Raw genomic sequence first — 21,090 nt, 5'->3', positions numbered from 1 at the left:
CCCGTCCCTGGCCCCCGAGGTCGGCCGCCCGTCCCTGCCCCTTTACCTCCATGTCGGGCAGGGCCCGCAGGGCGCTGAAGAGCGTCATGGTCTTACCGGACCCGGGGGGCCCGCACAGGACCAGCGGCTTATGCTCGGCCAGCCAGGTGTAGAGGAGGGCCTCGTGGCGGACGGTGTCCAGAGTGGGCACCACCACGTCCGGGGCGGCCACCTTGTGCGTCTCCACTTCAATCTGCGGCACCTTGGCCTGCCACGGTGACCACTCCCCACTGATGGACACCTGCACACAGGCGGGCGAGGGTCAGCCGGGGTCCCTGAGCCTGCCCGCCTGCAGGACCCGCTCCCTTTCACCCAAGTCAGGACCTCCAAGTTAACCCGCCTTCCCTGTACCACGGAAGACTAAAGGGACAAGATCCCTCTATGACAGGAAAGGCTGATAAGGGCAGGCGAGGCTGCTGCGGGGTGAGAACCGGGGAGGACGCCGCCCTCCGGCACGTGCCTCGTAGTCGATGATGGGGATGTTGGGCGCGGTGGGCAGCGGCACCGTGGTGATCCTCCTGATATACTCGCCCAGCTCTGCCCTCATCTTCAGCCTGCTGTCTCCAGACAAGGACCAGAGGATGGCGTAGACCAGGTACCGCTGCGGGGGGAGGAGGCAGATCCCGATTTGAGTGGAGTTTCAACATTCAAGAAGAGACAGGTACAGCGACATCAGCCCTGAAGCCGCGGTGCCCGGAGCACCCCCCGCCGCCCCAGACCTGGATGTAGCGCTCCAGCTGCTCGATCTGCATGGGGAAGTCGGGGTGGTTGGCGTTGTACTGTGCCACGTTGCGGCAGGCCTGGTGCAGCATGGAGAAGAGGGCGCCCAGGCAGCGCAGGCGCGTCAGGTCCATGATGTGCTCCAGCTTGAAGGCGTGCTCCAGCGCCTTGGTGACCAGCCCGTTGGACGTGAAGTACGGCTGCATGATCGTCGCCGCGTCCCTCTGGATCTGCGAGGGCGGGTCAACGGTGCTTAGCGGCCAGCTTGCAAGGCTGGGGACTTCCACCTGCTCTAACCCCGGCCCGGGAGAGGGCCCCGTCATGATGAAAACAGTTTTATGGGTTGAAAAATGAGGAGTCGAGGCTTCAGTGACCAATCCCACTCCTTCATCCTGGCAGTTCTCAAAAATCACGTTTCCTGGGAACACTGGTTTTTACCATCGAAACTGAAAATAGGCCATTTTTCATTTGCAGAAAAATCTGAAAGAACTCTTTAAATTTACCATGCTCGTCTATGCTTTTGCAACTGTGACCACTGGCTTCCTCAGAAGCCGGTGTCAGACGACGCTGATTATGCTACCCTCCCATGAGTGCCAGGCTGCAGCGGGGGCAGCGCTGCTGTGGCGTGCCCGGATTCGTGAGGGTGGGGGACCCCTTGGGCGCGCACTCCCAGCCCCGCCCGCACCTGCAGCATTGGGGAGGCGGCCTCCTCGCCCTCGTCTTCCTTGCCCTTGCGCCGGCGCTGGGCCTCGTCCTCCCCCTCGTCCAGCGGGATGCTGCGTAGCCTGGCCAGGAAGTTGTTGAAGATCATGTCCGTGCTCAGCACGTCTTCGCTGAACCAGACCATGCCGCAGCGCGACACGGTGGCCAGCGTGGCATACTTCAAGTCCTGCACCTCAAACATGATCCGCACCTGGAGGGAGACCGGTAAGCAGATTTTTTTAGGTAGAGATCAGGAAGGTAAAGTTGGTTTACCTACCTACCTACTGAAAAAGCAATTTAACTCTAATCTCTCCACACTCCATTCAAAAGTAAAAATATCTTAGTCTGCATCATTGCAACACCCACCAACCTCTCTCCCTAAGAACCTGGGCAGGAAAAAAAACCTGCGTGGTTGGGAGAACGGGGAACTCCAATGGGACAGAACCATCGCTCCTGGACGGCGGGGCCCACAGTGAGGGGCTGTGGCCAGGCCCTTGCACTTGACCCTGCCAGGCCGGCCAGCAGGGCTTCCGTTTGCACAGGGCGTTGGCAGCCTCGCCGGGTCCACCGCTAGTAGCCGGTGGGGCTGAGAGACAAACCAGAGTCTGATCCCTGAGCCCTCACCTCAGGGCCGCCGTGCCTCACCAGGAGCGCCCCTTCCCCAAAACAGTCAGAGTCTACCGGGTGACGAGCTGAGGACAGAACCCGACAAATTGCATCAAGACACTCGTCTGCTGAGTGCGTATTCCTAGACCTGCATCTTGGTTTCTCAAGTAACATAACTGCTAATGGTGACCCTCTGGCGTGATAAGAGTACCCACTCACCCACTCAGAGGCCCTGCTGGAGCCTCCGTTCCCTCAACCCACCAGCAGATCCCATCGGCACGTGCTTTAACTCACACGCACAACTCAGTCACTTCTCAGTATCCCCACGGCCTCCCAGCTTACCCTGGCAGGCAAGCTACAGTCCTTGGTGACCCCAGGCCTGTCTCCCCACGGGTCCTGGCCCTACGTCCCTCTGTGCTGGCCAACCGCCCCCCTCCTCCCGGCATGTGTGGGCACGCCCAGGGGCTCCTCCCCCCACCAGGCCTCCATCCGAATGCCCGCGAGCCCCATGAGCCGCTCCCTCTGAATGCTGAAGCCGCCAGCGTCCCCGTGAAGCCCTGATGGAGCGACCTCCTGCCTCAGCCACACTACTCCAGCCTGCTCTCGCTGTGGCCCCGTGCCCACTGCTCCCTTCTGTCTGTGGTCACCTCTGTGAGCCCCGGCAGAGCAGGGGTTTTGTCTGTGCTGGTTACAGCTGTGTTTGTAGGATGTAGAAGGGGCCCAGCGCATGGTGGCACTCCATAAACATGGGGTCAGAGCACGAACACACGTCCACGTCAGGCCTGCGCACGGCTCCCCACCTATCAGGTGTTGTAATCAGAAGGACCCGTACCAGACGCTCATTTCAGAGGGACGACTGTCAGGTCCATGTCTAAATCCCTCACTGCGCCACTTCCCAGAAATCCCCACAACCCTACCCTCCAGGGCTGCAGGAAAGGCTGACTGACGATTACAGAGCGTGCCTAACAATCAGTGAGCAGCAGCAGGTTACGAATGAACCCTCTGGAACATCTCTCACTGGCCCTGTGAATGGAACAGCCCTAGCCTAGCAGAGAGGGGCCAACTGTGAAGCTACTGACACCCGGGCCACCCCAGGGCGGTGGGAGCCGCCCTCCTGGCCGAGGACACTGGGTGCGGAGTGCACGCAGGCCGTACATTGGGCGGGAGGCTGAGGCGCTCCCCGTTGGGCAGCGTCAGCAGCTTGTTGTCGTCCAGCACTGAGTTCAAGTTCTCCACCCACTCGGGGTCCACGTCGCCGTCAAAGACGATCCACTGGCGCTTCTGCAGCTCACCTCTCACGTTGTCTATGATCCTGGAGTGGAAGGGGTTAGGAGAGCGGTGACTCAGACTAAGACGCTCAGCTTGCACCCGTTTCTGAAGCGTTCCCAGGCTGTGTGAGAACAACGCACTGTTCCGCAGGGACAGGGCGCCAGGCCCTGGTTCTCTGGAGGCCCCGACCCAGCCCACGTGCACTCACTTTCTCAGAACATGTGTGAAGAGCCCGTCTGTCCACTCCCGGGTGTTGGGGTCCAGGGTTCCGTACAGGTGGTCTTTGCTGATGGCTTTGGGGTCGATGATGTGGGCCACGCCCTCCACACCCTCAAGCCTCTCCAGAGCCTTCAGAAGGACGCGCCAGGCCATGCTCTTCCCACTGCCCGAGGGCCCCACCATCATCAGGCCATGGTTGATCTGGGTGATCTGATAGAGCTGGAGAACCTGGGGGCAAACCCAGCGGCGCCGTCAGCACTCAAGAGAAGGCACGCGAAGGCTCCTCCCCGCTTCTCACTGCGCCCATCAAGAGACACGTGCTGGGAGCCCTCCAGGAAATGCCTGCGATCTCTAACCCGAGCCCTCCAGCCGGCCACAACCACAGCGGGTAGAGAAGGGTTTAACTGCACTGAGGAGCTGTCTGAGGAGTCAGGGAGGCCGCAGCCAGTGGAACGGGAGCTGCTCAGCAAGCTGCCTCAGGAGAGACCCCTGCCAGGAAGGAGAGCAGCTGGAGGAGCCCCCGGTCTAACCCGGAAGCGAGGCTCAGGCTCACAGGCACAGCCTGTGCACACGACACTCTTCTTCCTGAGTGACTCACAGTGGAGACGGAGGGAAGGAGCCAGTGCAGAAGAGAGTGTGAACTCTGTACCGAGGGGCATGTTGACGTTGTTAATTGTGATGCTGGACAGACCTGCTATCACAGACGCTTTTTTCCAGTGTCTGTCATTCCCCTTTAGCCAGCATTTTCAGACAGCAAACTATACCACGTAAGTGAACATTTCAGGTAGTTTTACTATCACTGCAGTTAAGAAAAAATCCTATGGGGGACTTGGGGACAAACGTTCACAAACCAGATGACACGCCTGGGGGACAGAGCCCCATCAGACGTAGCTCCTCCTGGGTGGGCAGGGCCGTCAGACGGCTCTTGGCCCCTGGGGGGCTCTGTGAGGCTCCAGCCCCACCGCCCCCAGGGGTCTGTGAGGCTCCAGCCCCGCCGCCCCGGAGGTCTGTGAGGCTCCAGCCCTACCACCCCTGCGGGGGTCTGTGAGGCTCCAGCTCTGCCGCCCCTGGGGGTCTGTGAGGCTCCAGCCACGAGGCCCCACTCACCTTCTCCACCCACATCCCGCCGACCTCCTCTCCGTCCCCGTAAGTCAGGTACATCTCCTGACACACTTTCTTGAGCTCCTCCCGCAGCGCCGTCATTTCGCCTCGGTGGTACTGGACGCCGGGGAACACGTCCGACAGGAGGCTGAAGAGCAGCGGGATGTCTTCGGCCACCAGCTTCGGCACCATCGTCTCACAGACGCTCTGGATCAGGATCTGTGGGGGAGACGGGCTGAGCTCCAGGGGCGGCGGCTCCGCGTTCCTGGCTCTGTCCCCGCAGCGACCCAGGGCCGAGGGCCCTGAGAACAAGCTCGGAGACCCAGCACCCTGCCCCACCCACCCCTGCCCGTCTGGCACGCGTCTCCTCTGTCCGTCCTGGGACATGGGAGCCACGACTCGGGTGCGGGGGAGGCGAGCCGGCCCGGCTGAGCAGGAAGACGCCCGCTCACCTCCTGCTCAGGCAGGTTTTCCGCGATCTCTCCTTCATCGACTGCCTCCCCGCGCTCCTCCTTCTCCCTCTTGATCTTCTGGATCCGCTCCCGTTTCACATTCCCCGCGCTCACCAGCACACTCTTCAAGGCTCGCAGGCCAAAGTCGTAGTGGCTTTGGGAAGAGAGCTGCTCGTCACACAGTCTGAAAGAGAAAGTGTTTCCTTAAGAACAGTATCCGCTGAGCACCAAGCAGCGTCAAACGTCAAGAAACGAGAGCGGACGTGTGGAAGGAAATGTAATTACACAGGCCAAGTTTAAATGGTGCGGTTAACACATGCCAGAAGCACGATTAGGAATGATGAAAAGCGACTCACTTGAAAAAAGGGACGATCTTGTTGGCGAGGACCTCGGCGGTGCGGAAGCCCTGAGAGTACAGCATGACCTGGGCGATGAGCTGACGGTCGGGCTTGGTCATGGCCAAGCTCCGGAACAGCTTCTTCAAGTTGTCTGGGAGGTTCGACCGGCCCGCGTAGCCGGGGTTCATGGTGATGAAGATGGCCATGTCTGGGCTCACCTTCACTTGTTTGTTCAGCAGCTCACAGGTAATGGGGGCAGAGGCTGAAATTCAGGTGATGGCGTTAAGGCTTGCGATGGTCAAAAAACCACCATAAAATCTGAAACCTCAAACCCAGCGCCCTGCTGGCCCGGGACCCCATGGGAGCCGCGGCCTGGCCTTTCGGCGGGCTCTCAGCAGCACGACACCCTCTGCCCGGGGAGACCCGTTTCCAGCCTCCCCGCCCACGCAAGAGCCACCCAGATGTGGCGTGGATCAAGTCACCGGAGCGGGAAGCCCACTACCCTATCTGCGCATCACCGCTGGGTGTCATGCGTCAGTGAAGAACAGAAACACAGCCTGACAGTAGCTACAGCAACAAAAACGGGTCCAGCTGTGATAAAGCCGACTGGCTTAGACCACGGGCATGGCCCTCGCCTAGAGCCATTAAAAACACCCACACACAAACCAAACCCCCACAGCTCTGCACACTCAGGGGCCAGGCTTCCTCCATAAGTGAGCACGCAGCTCAGAGGCACTCATTTCTCTGACACTTGTTTTATTCGGGTCTGGTAAGACGAGATACTATTTCTAGGGAATAAAAGGGAAAATAACGGGTAAACTACCCATCACAGATGTATTTAACTCCTCCAGCCCATGCGCCTAGGCTCTGTGTGGAACTAGCTCCCAGGGACCCCCAAACACATGACCAGGGTCTGGTCCCAACACTCCGGCCGGGAGGCCTGGCTCTGCGGGGACACGGTGGGAGCCTGGGGCCTCTGTCTGCAGAGGAAGGACCAGCCGCCCGCTAGCTGCCACGGGGCGAGGGGGGCAGTGCCATCCTGGGCCCCGCCTGCAACCGTGGGTCTGGGAGCTACACTGAAGCCTCGCGCATCTCTAACCCACAGCAGCGTAACTGGAGCAAGAAGACGGGCCTCACTCTTATCCAAGTTGGGGTTGGAGTGCTCGCGCAGCGCCTCCTGGATGCACTGCACCTGCTGCGACACGGCCGACAGCATCCGCTCCTCCAGGCGGTTGAACTCGTCAAAGCAGCCCCAGGCCCCCACCTGGCAGAGCCCCACAAAGATGCGCCCCATCGCCTGGAACGAGAAGAAGAAAGGAGCTAAGAGACGGCCTCGGTGCTGGCCACGTGGGGCTCCGATCTTGGCTTGGGTGATGGGTCCGACCCCGGGCAAGTCACATCCTGAAACCTGCCTGCTCCTCTTTGAAATGGGAATAATACCACCTTCCTCCCGGAAGAGTGCAGGGGGGTGGGGTAGACTGTGAAGGTGGAACCAGCTTCGCCGGTGAGGCAAGGAGCCCAGCCCTAAACGTAGCAAGTACTCCATACACAGCTGTACAGATATAATGTATTATTTTCCCTCGTCTCCCCAAAATATTCCAGTGACAAAGCTGACACTTTTCGTTGTTTAAAACAACCTTCCCTATTTGTTTTTCCTAAACACAGACACCAGAAAAATACATTACACCAAAGAGTTAACCTGGCGACGTGAAGCTCAAGTCGGTGTCACGCACCGGCTGGCCCCTCAAACAGCTCCAGTCACCCTGTTCCCAAAGGAGAGTGCTGTGTGCACGGCTCACGGCCCCCAGAGGCGCAGGCCTGCATCCCCACCCGGCCCTCAGCTCTAGGCAGTTCCCTCGGAGCTTCTCACCTGGAAATCAAAGGTCTCGTCACAGTTGAAAACTAAAACAAAGCGCCCCAGCTGATGGCCGAGAGCTTTGACAGACTCGGTCTTCCCGGTCCCCGCAGGCCCTGTCATGTGAAGAAAGGGAATCGAGAATAAAAGTGAGAACACGTCTTTAGCTTTAAGAACTGCAAAAAGCAATTCTTTTCCAAAAAATCAAAGTACAGTTCGCCCTCTGTCTCTACGCAAATCCCACTGGGTCCCACTGTCGGCCCTCCATATCCACAGGTTCCACATCCATGGATTCAACCAACCTCAAAAGGAAGCTTCAATTCACGGCTGGTTCAGTCTGAGGGTGTGAATCCTGTGAACACGGAAGGCTGACTGCACATCTATTAAAAAATCTGTGTCCAAGTGGACCCTCGCAGTTCAAACCAGTGCTGTTCAAAGGTCAACTACAAATGTAGTAACTGATGTAAAGATTTAAAGTTTAAGAATGTACCAGCCACGTAGTTAAGAAATACATTTAGATTATTTGCTTCATCTCTGAAAAGTAGGTTTACCGTTTGACTTCACCTGACCAGGTGCGTGGAGGGACTCACCGAACGGGGACCCCCCGAGCCTGGCCTCCAAGGCCTGCGTCATCGTCAAATAGCAGCGGTCGGTGAGGGGGGTCTGGACCAGCTTGTCCTGAACACCCAGGTACTCGAAGCCATAGTTAAACTTGGCATTTGCCATCTGAATCGACAGCTGCTGCAACACGTCGGTCTGCTTCGGGTCAAAGTAGAACCGCATCTGGCTGAGCCACTCGAAAGACTTGGCGTTGTCGACCTTGCTCTTGATCAGGGACCTGGTGACATCTCTCTGGTGAACCAGCTCTGTGATCTGAAGAAAGACTCACTTTAGGAGTTTATTGTAACGGACACTCCCTGCAGTACAGAAGTGCCTCCTCTGGGACTGCGCATTACTGAGGAGACTTTGAAATTGAGATCCTAGGTCCAGTTACGATGTAAATAAATATTCCGAAACATAAATTTACTTTTAAAAACAAGAGAACTGGTGTTCACACGATGGAATTACATAAAGAACTACAACAAAAACAAAGAAACAACAGAAACACCTTATTCTAAGTAAAAACTCTGCAACTTGCATAAAACATGATGGGAGAAGAGCAGTCTCTGACCTAACTGTCTGTCTGCTGCACAGGATGGTGCCAGCCCAGTGGTAAAGTGACGAGGCTCACAGGCACGCCTCCCGAGGGCGCTCTGGGAAGGCAGGCGCGAGAGCGTGAAAGCCCCGAGGGCGGAGCGTCCCTCTCTGTACCGGGAGTCACCTCTGTACCAGGAGGTCGTGCATTTGGCTCCTGTTCCCCAAGGTTGCCTTTCAATAGGAAGAGAGCGCCAAGGACCACCCAGCACTTGTCAACAGGCCATCGACTTGCTTTTCTCCCAGACGCCAATGAGGATATTTCTCGGGCTTGAGTTCTTTTAGCAGCTTGAGGGGAGGGCAGGGGAGCCTGGTCGGGAGGAGGAGGACTCACCAAGTGCTCCAGCTTGCGCCTGCGGAGTGGGGGCTGCTCCATGAGGACCGAGTCGGCCAGCACGTTGAGGGTGACCTCCACGTTGCTCAGCACGGAGTGCAGGGGGGCCGCGTCGCCGCTCCCGCCCATGCTGCTCAGCGCCGTCTCCACGTTCTCAGACCAGGCGATCTGGGCTGACAGGACCACCAGCTGGGCCTGGGAGACGCGGCACACAGGAGACCCAAAAGAGTGGTTTTAAAGATCAGCCGGTGTCCTCACCTCCAGACCGTCCCCCTTCTGCTGGACAGTACCTGGTATTTGTCAATCCAGGTGATGTAGGTATTTGGGTCAATTGATGTTGCTTTACCAAAGATCTCGACTTCAGTAACGGACTCAGCAAGGAGTTTGGCTAGCGTGACCCGCATCTCCTTCTCCACCAGCGTGAGCCACTCGTTGATTTTGGGATGTTCGGTGATTGACACGGGGGTTTTAAACATAACCTGAAATAAAGAAAACCTGAGAATTAAGGTGTGCGAAGACAGGAGCAAGGTTTTCTGAGTTACAATCATAAACGTTAACTACCTCCTCTCCTTCACGGGACGAGATGCCCAGGACAACAGAGTTGTCTTCATTGAGGATGATGCTCGAAACGCCAGCAAACATTTTCTTGAAGTGTTTCTGTAACTTAGCTACATTCTTACTGTTTCCAATGATTTCAAGCAAATCTTCATCACCCACAAAATAGAATCTAAAATCGAAACAGCATTTAAGTTGCTAAAACATGACACGTACAGAAGTAAGGTGAATCAAATAGTAAGAAAGGAAAGTGGACATGAATGGTGTGGACCATCTCCAGCCTGAATGCAGATCACATCCAGGTTTTCTCTAGCCCTCAGTAAAAGAGACACACTCACCTAACAAGACGCTGAAAAGAAATACTGCATTTCATATAATTCACTTCATGTCACCAATTTTTAAAAAACCTGCTCTATTTATAGTAAGTAAACTATTCAGAGGGCTTCCCTGGGCTCAGACCATGAAGAATCTGCCTGCAGTGCAGGAGACCCGGGTTCTATCCCTGGGTTGGGAAGATCCCCTGGAGGAGGACATGGCAACCCACTCCAGTATTCTTGCCTGGAAAAATCCCTGTGGACAGAGGAGCCTGGCAGGCTACAGTCCACGGGGTTGCAAAGAGCTGGACACAACTAAGCGACTTTCACTCACTCAAACTATTCAGAAAGAAAAAAAAAAAGCCACTTAGAAAAAAAAATCATCAGAGTGAGTTTTTTAAGAGAGGCAAGCTGCCTGGGAGGGGGAATAAGAGTTTAAATGGAACTTAGTATAAAAACCCACGGTAGAAAATAAAGAGGACTCACTCGATGAAAGGGAAACAGTATTCATCAAATGGGTCACTGGTAAGAAAACTCTTGATGTCAGAGTTAGCAACACACAGGCCAGGAGGGAGGAAACCGCAGAGCTGGACTTCCCTTCAGTCCACACGGGAGACTCCCCTCACCTGGGGAAAGACGAGCGCTCTCTTTCCAGGTACTCTCCCAGGGCTTTCTGGATCTTTCCCAGCAGGTCTGCCAATCTCTCCAGAGACCTCTGCACCCCCTGGATGTTCAGAACATCCATCACCAGGGGAGACTTGGATACTTTCTTCATCAGAGCCAAGAACTCCGTGCTGATGCTACAGGTCAAATTAGAAGCGAGGTTACTGTCAGCCTTCATGCAGAGCGTCCCCAGCCAAGCCCTCCCTTCTGCCCCCACCCCAGGAGGCCGAACCTCTGGAACCGCTGGGTCTCCACCGGCAGCAGGTGCTTGATGTCTGCACTGCCCGTGAAGATGCCCTCCAGGTAGACCCAGCGCCTCTGCACGTCGATCCACACGTCGAACAGGGCCATGATGCGGTTCAGTTTGTCTTCCCAGCTCAGGGCATCCTCCTCAAACACCTACCAGGCAAAAGAAGGCAGAGGTCAACTGCTACCCCTCTCCCCTCTCAGATACGCCAGAACTTACCCCAAGATGCAGACAAACATCCAATCAAGTTATGTGACTCACTTAGAAAAAGTGAGGTCCCTGGTAACTGAGCCTGACCATTTTTATTTTTAAAATATATATTATTTAGGCCGTGTAGCACTTGGGGTCTTAGTTCCCTGACCAGGGATCGAACCTGTGCTCCCTGCAGTGGAAGCCTGGAGTCTTAACTGCTGGACTGCCTGGGGCGTCCCCATGAGGCTGCGGGCATTATGGCAGATGTGCGGGAGGGAAGCCGCCATAGTAGTACCTTGTAATACGGAGAAAGTTTCATGGCGGACACGCTGTTGATGTGCTCTTTGACCTTGTTGAAGAGGTCGTCCCAGCCGCGGATCAGGCGACACTTGTTCTGATAGTTAACCAAGTCCAATTCGTACGTGTTCCACACTTCACGTATCTGAATTAAAACCCAAAGAGGTAGGTCATCAATGTATGGGCATTGGCCAGCCACATAAGTGGCCAGGTGAGTCAACAATATGAGGACAGGAGGGACCGCAGGTGAGACTCCGTCTCACAGCCCAGGTGGCGTCACAGCCTGACCCACACCTGCTTCAGGAACTCCTCCAGAGCCATCTCCCCCTGGGCCACAAGCAGCACGTCCTTGACCACAGCTTCGTTTTTCTGCAGGTCCACGTCCCAGATTTGGCCGAGGGTCAGCTCAGAAACAACCCAGTTCACGTGAAGCCGCTTCATCAGCTGTTTCCAGTGGCGGTCCTTAAGCGCTTCGGACTTGAGCTCGATCACCAGCATGTTTATCTGTGGGGAGAGGGAGCCGAGTCACCCGCGCGGCGTGTTTCCGGCTGACCTCCCAGCCCGCAGCTCTGGGTCACCCACCTTCAGGTAACCTTTCAGAAGCCTCTGCACAAACTCGTAGGACGCGTACTGTCGCAATCGGGCGGGGAAGTTTTTCAGCTGGTTCAGGAGGCCGTCTAAATTCTGTCGAAGCTGTCAAGAGAAACCCAAAATGGTATTCAGTTTGCCGACGTTCCTTTAAAGGGTGAAACATTTAAAAACAAGCCTTAAAAGAAATTTCAGATAAACGACTGGAAGGGACTTCTTGTGAGCTCGCGGTACAACTCCCTGCTTGCCAAGTTCCTACGTAAAGTCTCCAACTTCCACCATGTGAAGGGCAGCACGGTATCTGTGTTACTGACACGTACCTTTCGAGGCTGCACTGAAACCCACGGCTGCTCCTTCATCTGGTCAATCTGCTCCCAGACCTTAGAGAGCTCTGACCAAACGCCTTTGAGGTCCTGTAACTCTTCTAAGGCCACCTGCGATCAAGGACAGCAGAGCAGTTACACTTCGGGCGAGGAGCCACCTCGGACTCTGCCAGGGCCTGTGCAGCCGGGCTGGGGGCGAGGTCAGCACGAGGTGCCCGGGCCCACACGCCCGCGGGAGCGGCTCGTACCTGGACGCGCTCTTCGCTGCCGCTGAGAAGCCCCGTGTCAGTCAGCTCCAGGGCCTCCTTGGCCTTCGCGCACTTCTCGCGGTCGTCCTTCAGTCTGCCGAACTTCCCTTCGTATATGGTGAGCGCCTGCAGCGCCTCCTCTGGACGCAGGTTGCCCTGAAGCGGTCAAGACCAGCGAGTCAGAGCCAGGTTTCAGAGAGAGGGCCTGGCTCCGAGGCGCTGGAGGGGTCGCTGCGCTTCCTTGAGTGTGTCTGCATGTAAACGTTCAGAAGTGCGTGCTGGCGATGTGTGCCCGTTACTTCCAGGTCTGACCCGGGCAAGGGGAGCACCCGTCAACTCAGGCGTCCCCTCGCAGAGTACCGGGGAGACACTGACCTGGGTCCAGAGCGGGCCACCCCCACCAGGCACGCCCTCCCCGGGGGCACGGCCCTGGCATCAGGGACGAGGGAAGGTGAGGAGGAGAGCAGCATTCTCACCAGAGGCCGCTCGGCTTCTGCACTAACACGATTCACAGATCTCTTTCCACTTTAATAACCTTTGAGAATGACTATATCAAGTATCAATTCAGGTTCTTTATCTCTGTTTTGCCACACTGTGTGACTTGTGGGACCTCAGCTCCCTGACCGGGGGTGAAACCAGGCCCTCAGGAGTGAGAGCGCCGAGTCCTAACCACTGGACCCCCAGGGCACTCCCTCAGTGAGAGTTCTAACTGTAAGACGTCGCCAGTGGGGCGAGGCACAGATGTCCACGCTGAGGTGCTGCATTCTTGCCTGCTGATCAGCCCTCACTCCCCCGCACGACCTGGCAGTTCCGGCATCAGAGAAGCACAGCCTGCTTCACCCCGGGGCCCCTCGGACCAACCAGACACCAAGTGGGAGCTCAGGCCAGCAGCACGGATGGGCTGAGGGCAGGACAGAGGCCGACCCAGCAGATGTGCGTGTGTGCCGGGGGTGGCGGGGAGCCCGATCGGTCCCCAGGCCTCGTGTGGAGAATCGCAGCCCTGACCACAAAACCCGACCAGCACCTAGGACGTATTCACATCCTTCTCCTGCGGTGTTTACACGTGTGCCTCCATGTGAATTCCACCCAGCGAACCAGGCAGGCTGTTTCCTCCACGCCTGCACCCCATCCCGGCTGTCTGCACGCCCCTCTACTATCTAGGATGCATGCACATCCTTCTCCTGCGGTGTTTACACATGTGCGCCTATGAATTCCACCCAGTGGAATTAAGCGGGCCGTGACCTCCACGCCTGCGCCCTGTCTGCCCGTTTGCATGCCCCTCGGCCGTTGGCACACCTGCCTGCCCCCACTGGTCCCCACACGCCAGACTCCCCGCCGAGCAGTGAGGCACCAACACAATGCCCCCAGCACGCGTCTCCGTCTGACTTAAAATGCGTGTCCTTCCTGTTCCCTTCTCCCCTCTGGCTCCTGCGGGAGCGTGTCCCCCTGGGGCCAGGCTCCTCTCTGGTCACGGCTGTGTTCCTGCTGCCCAGAACACGGTTGGTGCTCAATACAAACTTGAACGAATGCGGAGGCCTGGCTGCGGCAGTCTCTGGGCACAGAGAGGCTTAACCTCTGCGACGACAGCGGCACAGCCCAGGACGGCCCCAGAGCACAGGCCAAGCAGTGGCGCCGGGGGACGCCTGGCCTGAGTCCACAAGAGGGACAAGTCCAACTTCTGAGTACAACTAAGAGGGTAACTTACGAGCAGAGAAACGTTAGGCGTTAGAAGCATTCCCTGACTTAAATGACTGTCGTGACGGGTCTGGGTAAAAAGAGGCCTATCTAAGCTGGTTTTCAGTTTCACATCCACTCTCTGCAAGGACGGCTCCCTTAATTGCAGGAAGGAAGCGCCCTCACCCTGGAGAGCTCAGCCGCGGAGGCGCCTCGGTCTGCCGGCAGCGACGGCCGGCTCTGTAGGCCGGGGAGCGGGCCGCGCGGGGCTCACCGTGACGGGCTTGGTTTTCTCCCAGTCGGTCAGCAGATCGGTGGTGCGGCTCTCCACGGCCCGGTCCTCCTGCACGATCTTCATCTGCAGGTTGGCCACCTGCTGCTGGATGGCAGAGTCCTTCCGCCTCATGATGTCGTTGAAGGCCCCCCACTCCCCCTCGATGTTGTCGATGTAGAGCCAGGATGGCGGGAACTGGAACCTCTGCTTCTCCAGCAGCCGCTGGCCATTGCGGTAGAGCTGGAGAGGGAACAAACGCACGGGGCTTTTTCCTCTAGAAGGGCAACAGGAACTACGGTCAGACTGCACCAAGAAGACACCCATGGGTACAGAACACGCCTGCTTTCCGCCAGGAACCTCCCCTCCCCACAGCGCTGAGGCCACAGGGCAGCAGGCGGCCGAGGGGCCCGGCTGGGCCAGCGCTGGGACTGCCCCGGCTGCACCGAGGCAGCCCCGAGCAGGGCCTGAGCGCCCCGGAACTGGGCTTCACACCCTAGGTCCAAACTATGAGAAGGAAATTGAAGTTTGAGGACTTGAAGATCAACAACTAAAATAAAAAGATTTCAAAAGACAAGAACCTGTGGTTCTCAAACCCCGAAGTACCTGAGGATCACCTGCAAAGCTTTTTAAAGTGCTGCCGCCTAGGACGCCGGCGTCCACCTTTACAGGATGGCAGGGGGTACGACAGAGACACCCCGGGGACCCCCAAGGCACAGCGAAGGACAGAGCTCACCTCGACTTGCTTCTCAAACTGCTTGATCTTCCGTTTCAGAGACTGCACGTAGGTGATGAAGGTCACCGCGTCGGAGGTGCTGGCCGTGTCCACGGAGTGCTGCTCCAGCTCCTGGCGGGACTGTGGGGGGACAGCACGGTGTCGGTCGGGGCGCCCAGGGGCCGGCGGGCTTGCCGCCCCGCAGGCTCCCGTCTCCTCACCTTGGAGATCTGCGAGTGGAACTCGGTCATGTTGGAGCCGAGCATCTGCCCAAACTTGCTGAGCACCTCCTTGTGCCACGAGTCGTACTTCAGGTTCACCTTTGACTGGACCTGCGGGGGGAGCAGTGTTCACACCGCAGCTTCCCTGCGGTCACACGCTGCGTCACGGCCACCGTGCAGGAAGCCGGCGGGGCTCACCTTGCCGTAGTCTATCACCACCGGTCCAAACTCTTTCTTGGTCTCTGCATTGTCGAAGGTTCCTCGGGCCTTCCTTATCTGGACCAAGAGAGCTTGCCACTTGTTGAGATCTTCCCCAAGCCGGTTATAGATGTTCTCGGCTTGCATGTCCCACAAGCACTGATACTGAAGCCAGACCTGCAAATGAAGAATGCAGTTTCGCACTACAGCTTGACTTCTCATTTTATGAAACATTAATACATATGGTCGTAATCTGTTAAAAAGGTTTGTGTTCTTTCATCACTGTTAGGGATAAACTCTCATTTCAAATGCTCAGTTTCTCAACCAAAAGAGAATAAAGTTTTCTGCTTTCCAAAATGATTAATACCCCAAAAGGTTCATTCTATTGTTCACTCCTTGCTTTAAAGTAGCAAACATTACCTCATAAATCGCATTATGTTTAGTCAGGACTTCTTAGCTGCACATTCATTCAGGCTCACACTGCGTCTAAGATGGATCACGCGCAGCGGAGGGAGAGGAGCGCCTCACCTTGACGTACTGCTCGACTTCGGTGACGATGCCCATGACTGCAGAGTAGGACTCCTCCAGGGCCACAGGGCCGTCTGGCATCCGCGTCAGCGCGTTCCGGTAGAACTTCTCTTCTTCTGTCAGTTCGTAGTGGACGCCCACCTAATGGAACAAAGCCGGAAATGAACACAGGGAGTGCATACAGAAATGTGAACCTCAGCTACCTTTCACTGAAGTCAACTGAAAGAAATGCTATTTAATGGATAACGTTCATTCATCCCAGTCACAAGTGACCCAAGTATATTTAACTCATCAAACCAAGAAAAGGAACATCAACCACAAGCTGGAAGGTGTGGCATCCCTGTTTGAGCAGGCGTGCCTCAGGAGCGGGGAGCAGGGTGTCCAGAGTGGGCCCCACGAGACCTGAGCCTCTCATCCCAGAGGGCAGGACCGAGGGTGTCGCCTCGGGGAGCGAGGGACCACCACCGAGTGTGAACACCAGCGTGCACACAGTCACTCGTCAGCGTCAACAACCTGCGGGCCAGTCACAGGCCAGGCACTGCTGCAGGCATTATGAACAGACAAAGACATCTGCTGGCACAGACTTAGGTTCTGCGGGAGAGGAGAGACAACCAAGGGAAAAGCAAAATACACAGGATGTCAGATGGTGAGCAGGGCTGGGGAGAAACGGGGTTGGGAAGGAATGCAGGGGGGAGGATGTATTTCACACAATGGGGGCACGGGAGGCCTCACTGAGGAGGTGACCCTGGGCAGAGACTGGGTGAGGAGGGGCACCGTGGGGACAGGGGATGAGCAAGGGCAGAGGCCTGGGGCCAGCGTCTGCCTGGCCTGTGTGAGGACAGGCGGGCCCCGCGCGCCGCAGCAGAGCCGGGGGCGGAGAGGCAGGAGGCAGAGTGCCACATGTCGGGGGCCCGCAGGCCCCCGTGGTGGGCAAGATGGGAAGCCATTACCAGCCTCCCAAAGCAGCAGCGTCGGGGTCCACACACACCTAAGAGGTACCCTGGGCTGCTGTGCTGACCGCAGCTTTTAGAGGGACGAGAGCAGAGACCAGTGAGGAGGGGGCTTGACTAGGCCTGCGGGTGAGATGCACCCTGCACGTCTGCAGCGCTGGACGCCACAAGAAACAGACCAGGGTAAGTCCTGAAGAGGCAGACGGTGGGCGTCCAGGGTGACGTCAAGATCTGCGGCCTGAGCAGGTTAGAGGGCGGGGAAGAGAAGACTGGGGGAGACGCAGGTCTGAGGGAGGGGACTGAGAGACGACACGTCTGCAGGTGGCCACGTGGAGCCGCGAGGAGGCAGCAGGGCCGGCCCGAGGAGTTAGGGCAAGGACCAGAGGAGACAGGAGCACGCAGGGCCAGCGCACGGCTGGTATTCATGACCAGCAGGCCGGATGGGACGCGGATGGCGAGGTGGGGCAGGCATGGAACACGCAGGAACCAGTGACGTGGACGTGCCGGCAAGGTGCAGGGAGAGCTGGGGGAGCTGGGAGTGAAGACTGGGCCCCAGAGGAGGGAGGAGAGAACGGAGCCACACGCACAGCTAAGAAAGGAGATACACTTGGGACTGTGTGGGGCAGTAGCCACGGGGAAAGTGTCAGATCACACTGCACCTTGTCCAGCTTTCTGCCAGAGCGCTGAGCTGACAGAGCGCTGAGCTGAGGTCCGGGGCTTCCTCACGAGAGCAAGGGGGCTCACCTGGTACCTCTGGCTCTGGATCCGGGGAAGAGATAGCACCACCATCTTCCAGGCGAACATCTCCTGGTACAACTTGTACCTGCACTCCTCGATGGGCGGGTTCAAATAGATGACCTGGTTGGTGATCCTCAGCTCGTGAACGACGTTCTGGAAAAGCAGAGGTGTCGTTTTGACTCAGCAGTCTATTTCAGTACAAGGGCTTTGATATATACCATTTTCTCTCTCTGAATCCTTACACTAGTTTCGGGTGAACCACAAACTCTGTTAAGTTACTAACAGATCCGGCCTTCTGTGAGTTCATGTTTGGCCTGCAGCCCTCCCCGAGAGCCTGGAGGAGGTCAGAGGGCAGCTCTGCATGGGCTCCTCCCGGGCGCCCAGCACCTGGGTGTCGGACACACAATAGGCGCTCAGTGAAGCGCCTGATCCGATGTGTGTGACGATGTCTGGACATGGAGGACCTTGCAACCTGAGAAAGCAGTGACCCAAGGCCGGCTTCACTGATGGGTTTACAGGCTGGGATCAGTCTGTGCCACCCACCAGTGCTTTGAGGCAATTTAAGAATTCCAGCTCAGTCTCCGCTACATATCTGATCAACTCAGACACCCTCACTTGCTTTCTGCACCTCAGTAATTTTTTTAAAAAAGTATGCCCTGGGGATGAATATCTGTAATATTCAAAAGTGAAAACATTTTAGGTATTAAAAGAAAATATGAAGTCTGGGTAGAAAAAAAAAAAAGGCAATTGTTTCTCTCAGATCAAAGTTTCTATTTGCCCAGTTCTATCAGGCTTCTGATTTGGAGACTTTCACTGGTAAATAGAACACAAAGACTGTAAACTACACAGAACTAATGTACGGCTTAATGGATCAGTATAAGGTGGACACGTTTATAACCACCACCTGTGTTACGTGCAGAGTTTAAACAGAACTTTCTGGGAAGCTTGCAGGCCCCAGTAGGCCCCCCCTCCACACAATGGGAAACAGCCGCATGGAGACAAGGGCTGCTGTCCAGCGTGCTGATGCATCCCTCCATGAGAATTCTACTCAGATTTTCATTAAAACTGACACTTTAGGGTCACCGTCTGAACTTCTGCTTGCAGCAGACGATTGTATTCAGTTCTTCAAATTGCTTCCTACGTACATCCTAGAAGAAGAGAAATTTTCCCCCAGTGTAGGTTCTAAGTTTTATTCTCCATTGAGGAAAATAACCTGGGACTTCGCTGGTGGTCCAGGGGTTAGGAATCTACCTTCTAATGCAGGGGACGTGGGTTCGCGCCCTGGTGGGGGAACTAAGGCCCCATGTTAATAATGAAGCCGTGAGCACAGCTACCGAGCCCGCACCGGTAGGGAGACCCCCGCACTGCGGCTAAGACGCGACACAGCCATCAGACAAAACGAGTAAAGCCCACTTACTCCTGAAAGCTGACGCAGAGCAGGGGTCTAACGCAGGCGTGAAGAGGACAGGTATACGCCCTCTCCAGCCTCAAGTGGTGTGATCACCAAAGCAAAGACACGAGCGCCAGCCTGTCGCTCAGTCGCGGGGGCTCTGTGACCCCGGGGATGGCGGCCTCGACAGACTCAGCTTAAGGACGGGCTCCAGTCAGACTCGCCGGGTCTCCCGGGACACTTCCGCTGGCGGTCACTGCTCCTCAGCCCCTTCCGTGACACTCTCCGCTTTTCCTGCCTCTCACGCCCTGGCACTTGGGGCGCCCTCTGTAGAGCGGTCCTCCTGCTGGGTCTGCCTGGCGCTGTCCTCACGGACGGTGGGGGGAGAGCCCTTCTCCTCACCTCACGTCACCCCGGGACGCTGACCGGGCTCAGGTCTGCCCACCGCAGTGGCCTTTTCACTGGCGCTTCCACTGGTGCTTTACTTCCTATGGGACCGGCTGCCCTGGGAGATACTCACCTTGATCTTTGGCTCTCCTCCAGGCTTGTGACTAACTTGAGGGGCATCTGTATCCATGTCAACCTCTGCTTTATCCTCCGCTTGTCCAAGGAGCACCTGGGTCCAAGCTCTCAGGCCAGCTTGCAGTCGGACGCCCAGTATCCTTTCGATCTACAGAGAAAACATGTCTAAGAACAGTGTTTCTCCCAAAGTTAGCTCGCAGAGCGTATTGACAGAAAACCGATGGTCCAGGTCCAGGACAGATTGTTCCTGACCACAAGCCTTCACCCCCAGTTCCTCAACCTCGTCTTCACCCTCCAGCCTCGGGTCACTGACCACCAGGCCGACTGTGCTCTCCACCTGCGAACTCCCGCTGACAAGTGACAAGACCAACACAAACACGCAGGTGTGGCGAAGGTCTTGATACATGTTCAGTATGACAGAAAACTTACAAACAGAAAACCAGCCTCACATATAAAACTAGAGAATATAATTTGGAGATGAAACCATTTTCTTTTTTAAATCGAGGCACAACTGATTTCGTTATTGTTGCTGTTCAGTTGCTAAGTCAGGTCTGACTCTTTGTGATGCCACGGACTGCAGCACACCAGGCTTCCCTGTCCTTCACTGTCTCCTGGAGTGTGCTCAAACCCATGTCCATTGAGTCAGTGATGCTACCTAACCATCTCATCCTCTGCCGCCCCTTCTCCTGCCTTCAGTAACTGACTATAACATTAGTTTTGGATGTACAGCATAAAGATTCAATATGTATACCTATTTGTGAAATGATAACCACAGTAAATCTAGTCAACATCAGTCACCAAACAGTGACCATTTTCTTTCAACAAGTGAAGGAAGTCGGAGATCTCTGATCTGTGAGGAGATTTCCAAGGACTAGGGCGTCCGCACAGCTTGCTTAGAGCTCCCTCGTGAGCCACTCAACCATCCTGGGAACGCTGTGGGGGCGGCCTGAGAAAACCTGGGACTCGCCCTCGATTCAGAAGACTGGGGCTTCTGAAAGCTCACTCTGTTCAGGGCCCACTGGAGGAATCGCTGCATTTTACTAATCCACTTTAGAGGAGAAAACCTGTGACCCACACACAACTTCAGAACTGACCAGCGACCACCTGTCCACTGAGTGATCTCTGCCATAAAACACCCTCCCTCCCTCCAGAGACTTCACAGATGCTCTGACATCCGTTGATGAGAAAGCCACACAGGGTGCTAAGTATGCTTCCAACACCCATCCCACAAGAGTGAGCCAAGATCCTCTAAACCAGGAACAAAAGGTACGTGGCTGCTGGCGGGCTGGTGGAGAAAGACAGGGTGGCCAGAGAAGGCGGCCCGGAGAGGAGGGCCAGGGAGAACCACCCCAATCATCAGCAGAGCTGACGTAGGAGGCTGTCAAACACCCAGAAGATGAGAGCACTCCTCTCCTCCCCCGGAGCGCCCTGCTTCCGGCGCAGGAGGAGGGTGACTGCAGCCGGCACCACAGTCAGCTCTGTCAGCTGCAGGGGATTTCTGGAAAGAACCGGATGGTCATGGTCACTGATAGCTTCCACAGAAAGAGCTTTTGATGATGAACCAACACTTATGGACCGGGGCCGCCCCCATGCAGATGGCAGACAATGTTACGTGTAGCCGGCGCCA

The 21,090-nt window shown here is 56.5% G+C and overlaps 1 protein-coding gene across 1 annotated transcript in view; it reads right to left on the bottom strand.

Annotated features, from left to right (window-relative positions):
- The window catches only part of DYNC1H1 (dynein cytoplasmic 1 heavy chain 1), a 62,292-nt gene that overhangs the window by 22,368 nt on the left and 18,834 nt on the right, over window positions 1-21,090 (bottom strand). The window contains exons 10-38 of the mRNA XM_043921229.1: window positions 19,462-19,611; window positions 17,558-17,704; window positions 15,864-16,004; window positions 15,336-15,512; window positions 15,138-15,248; window positions 14,938-15,057; window positions 14,205-14,444; window positions 12,257-12,412; window positions 12,006-12,119; window positions 11,680-11,790; window positions 11,392-11,601; window positions 11,096-11,242; window positions 10,594-10,760; window positions 10,325-10,498; window positions 9,391-9,556; window positions 9,120-9,308; window positions 8,830-9,024; window positions 7,892-8,174; window positions 7,317-7,417; window positions 6,584-6,743; window positions 5,465-5,708; window positions 5,109-5,292; window positions 4,663-4,875; window positions 3,545-3,783; window positions 3,223-3,379; window positions 1,445-1,672; window positions 759-989; window positions 500-640; window positions 47-280 (exon numbers count right to left, since the gene is read on the bottom strand). Of these exons, the coding sequence (XP_043777164.1) occupies window positions 47-280; window positions 500-640; window positions 759-989; window positions 1,445-1,672; window positions 3,223-3,379; window positions 3,545-3,783; window positions 4,663-4,875; window positions 5,109-5,292; window positions 5,465-5,708; window positions 6,584-6,743; window positions 7,317-7,417; window positions 7,892-8,174; window positions 8,830-9,024; window positions 9,120-9,308; window positions 9,391-9,556; window positions 10,325-10,498; window positions 10,594-10,760; window positions 11,096-11,242; window positions 11,392-11,601; window positions 11,680-11,790; window positions 12,006-12,119; window positions 12,257-12,412; window positions 14,205-14,444; window positions 14,938-15,057; window positions 15,138-15,248; window positions 15,336-15,512; window positions 15,864-16,004; window positions 17,558-17,704; window positions 19,462-19,611 (5,130 nt within the window). The remainder of the gene's footprint in view (window positions 1-46; window positions 281-499; window positions 641-758; window positions 990-1,444; window positions 1,673-3,222; window positions 3,380-3,544; window positions 3,784-4,662; window positions 4,876-5,108; window positions 5,293-5,464; window positions 5,709-6,583; window positions 6,744-7,316; window positions 7,418-7,891; window positions 8,175-8,829; window positions 9,025-9,119; window positions 9,309-9,390; window positions 9,557-10,324; window positions 10,499-10,593; window positions 10,761-11,095; window positions 11,243-11,391; window positions 11,602-11,679; window positions 11,791-12,005; window positions 12,120-12,256; window positions 12,413-14,204; window positions 14,445-14,937; window positions 15,058-15,137; window positions 15,249-15,335; window positions 15,513-15,863; window positions 16,005-17,557; window positions 17,705-19,461; window positions 19,612-21,090) is intronic.

The sequence above is a fragment of the Cervus elaphus genome, chromosome 13 (assembly GCF_910594005.1).
Source record: "Cervus elaphus chromosome 13, mCerEla1.1, whole genome shotgun sequence".
Lineage (NCBI taxonomy): Eukaryota > Metazoa > Chordata > Mammalia > Artiodactyla > Cervidae > Cervus > Cervus elaphus.
This window is presented reverse-complemented; position numbering and strand designations above follow the sequence as displayed.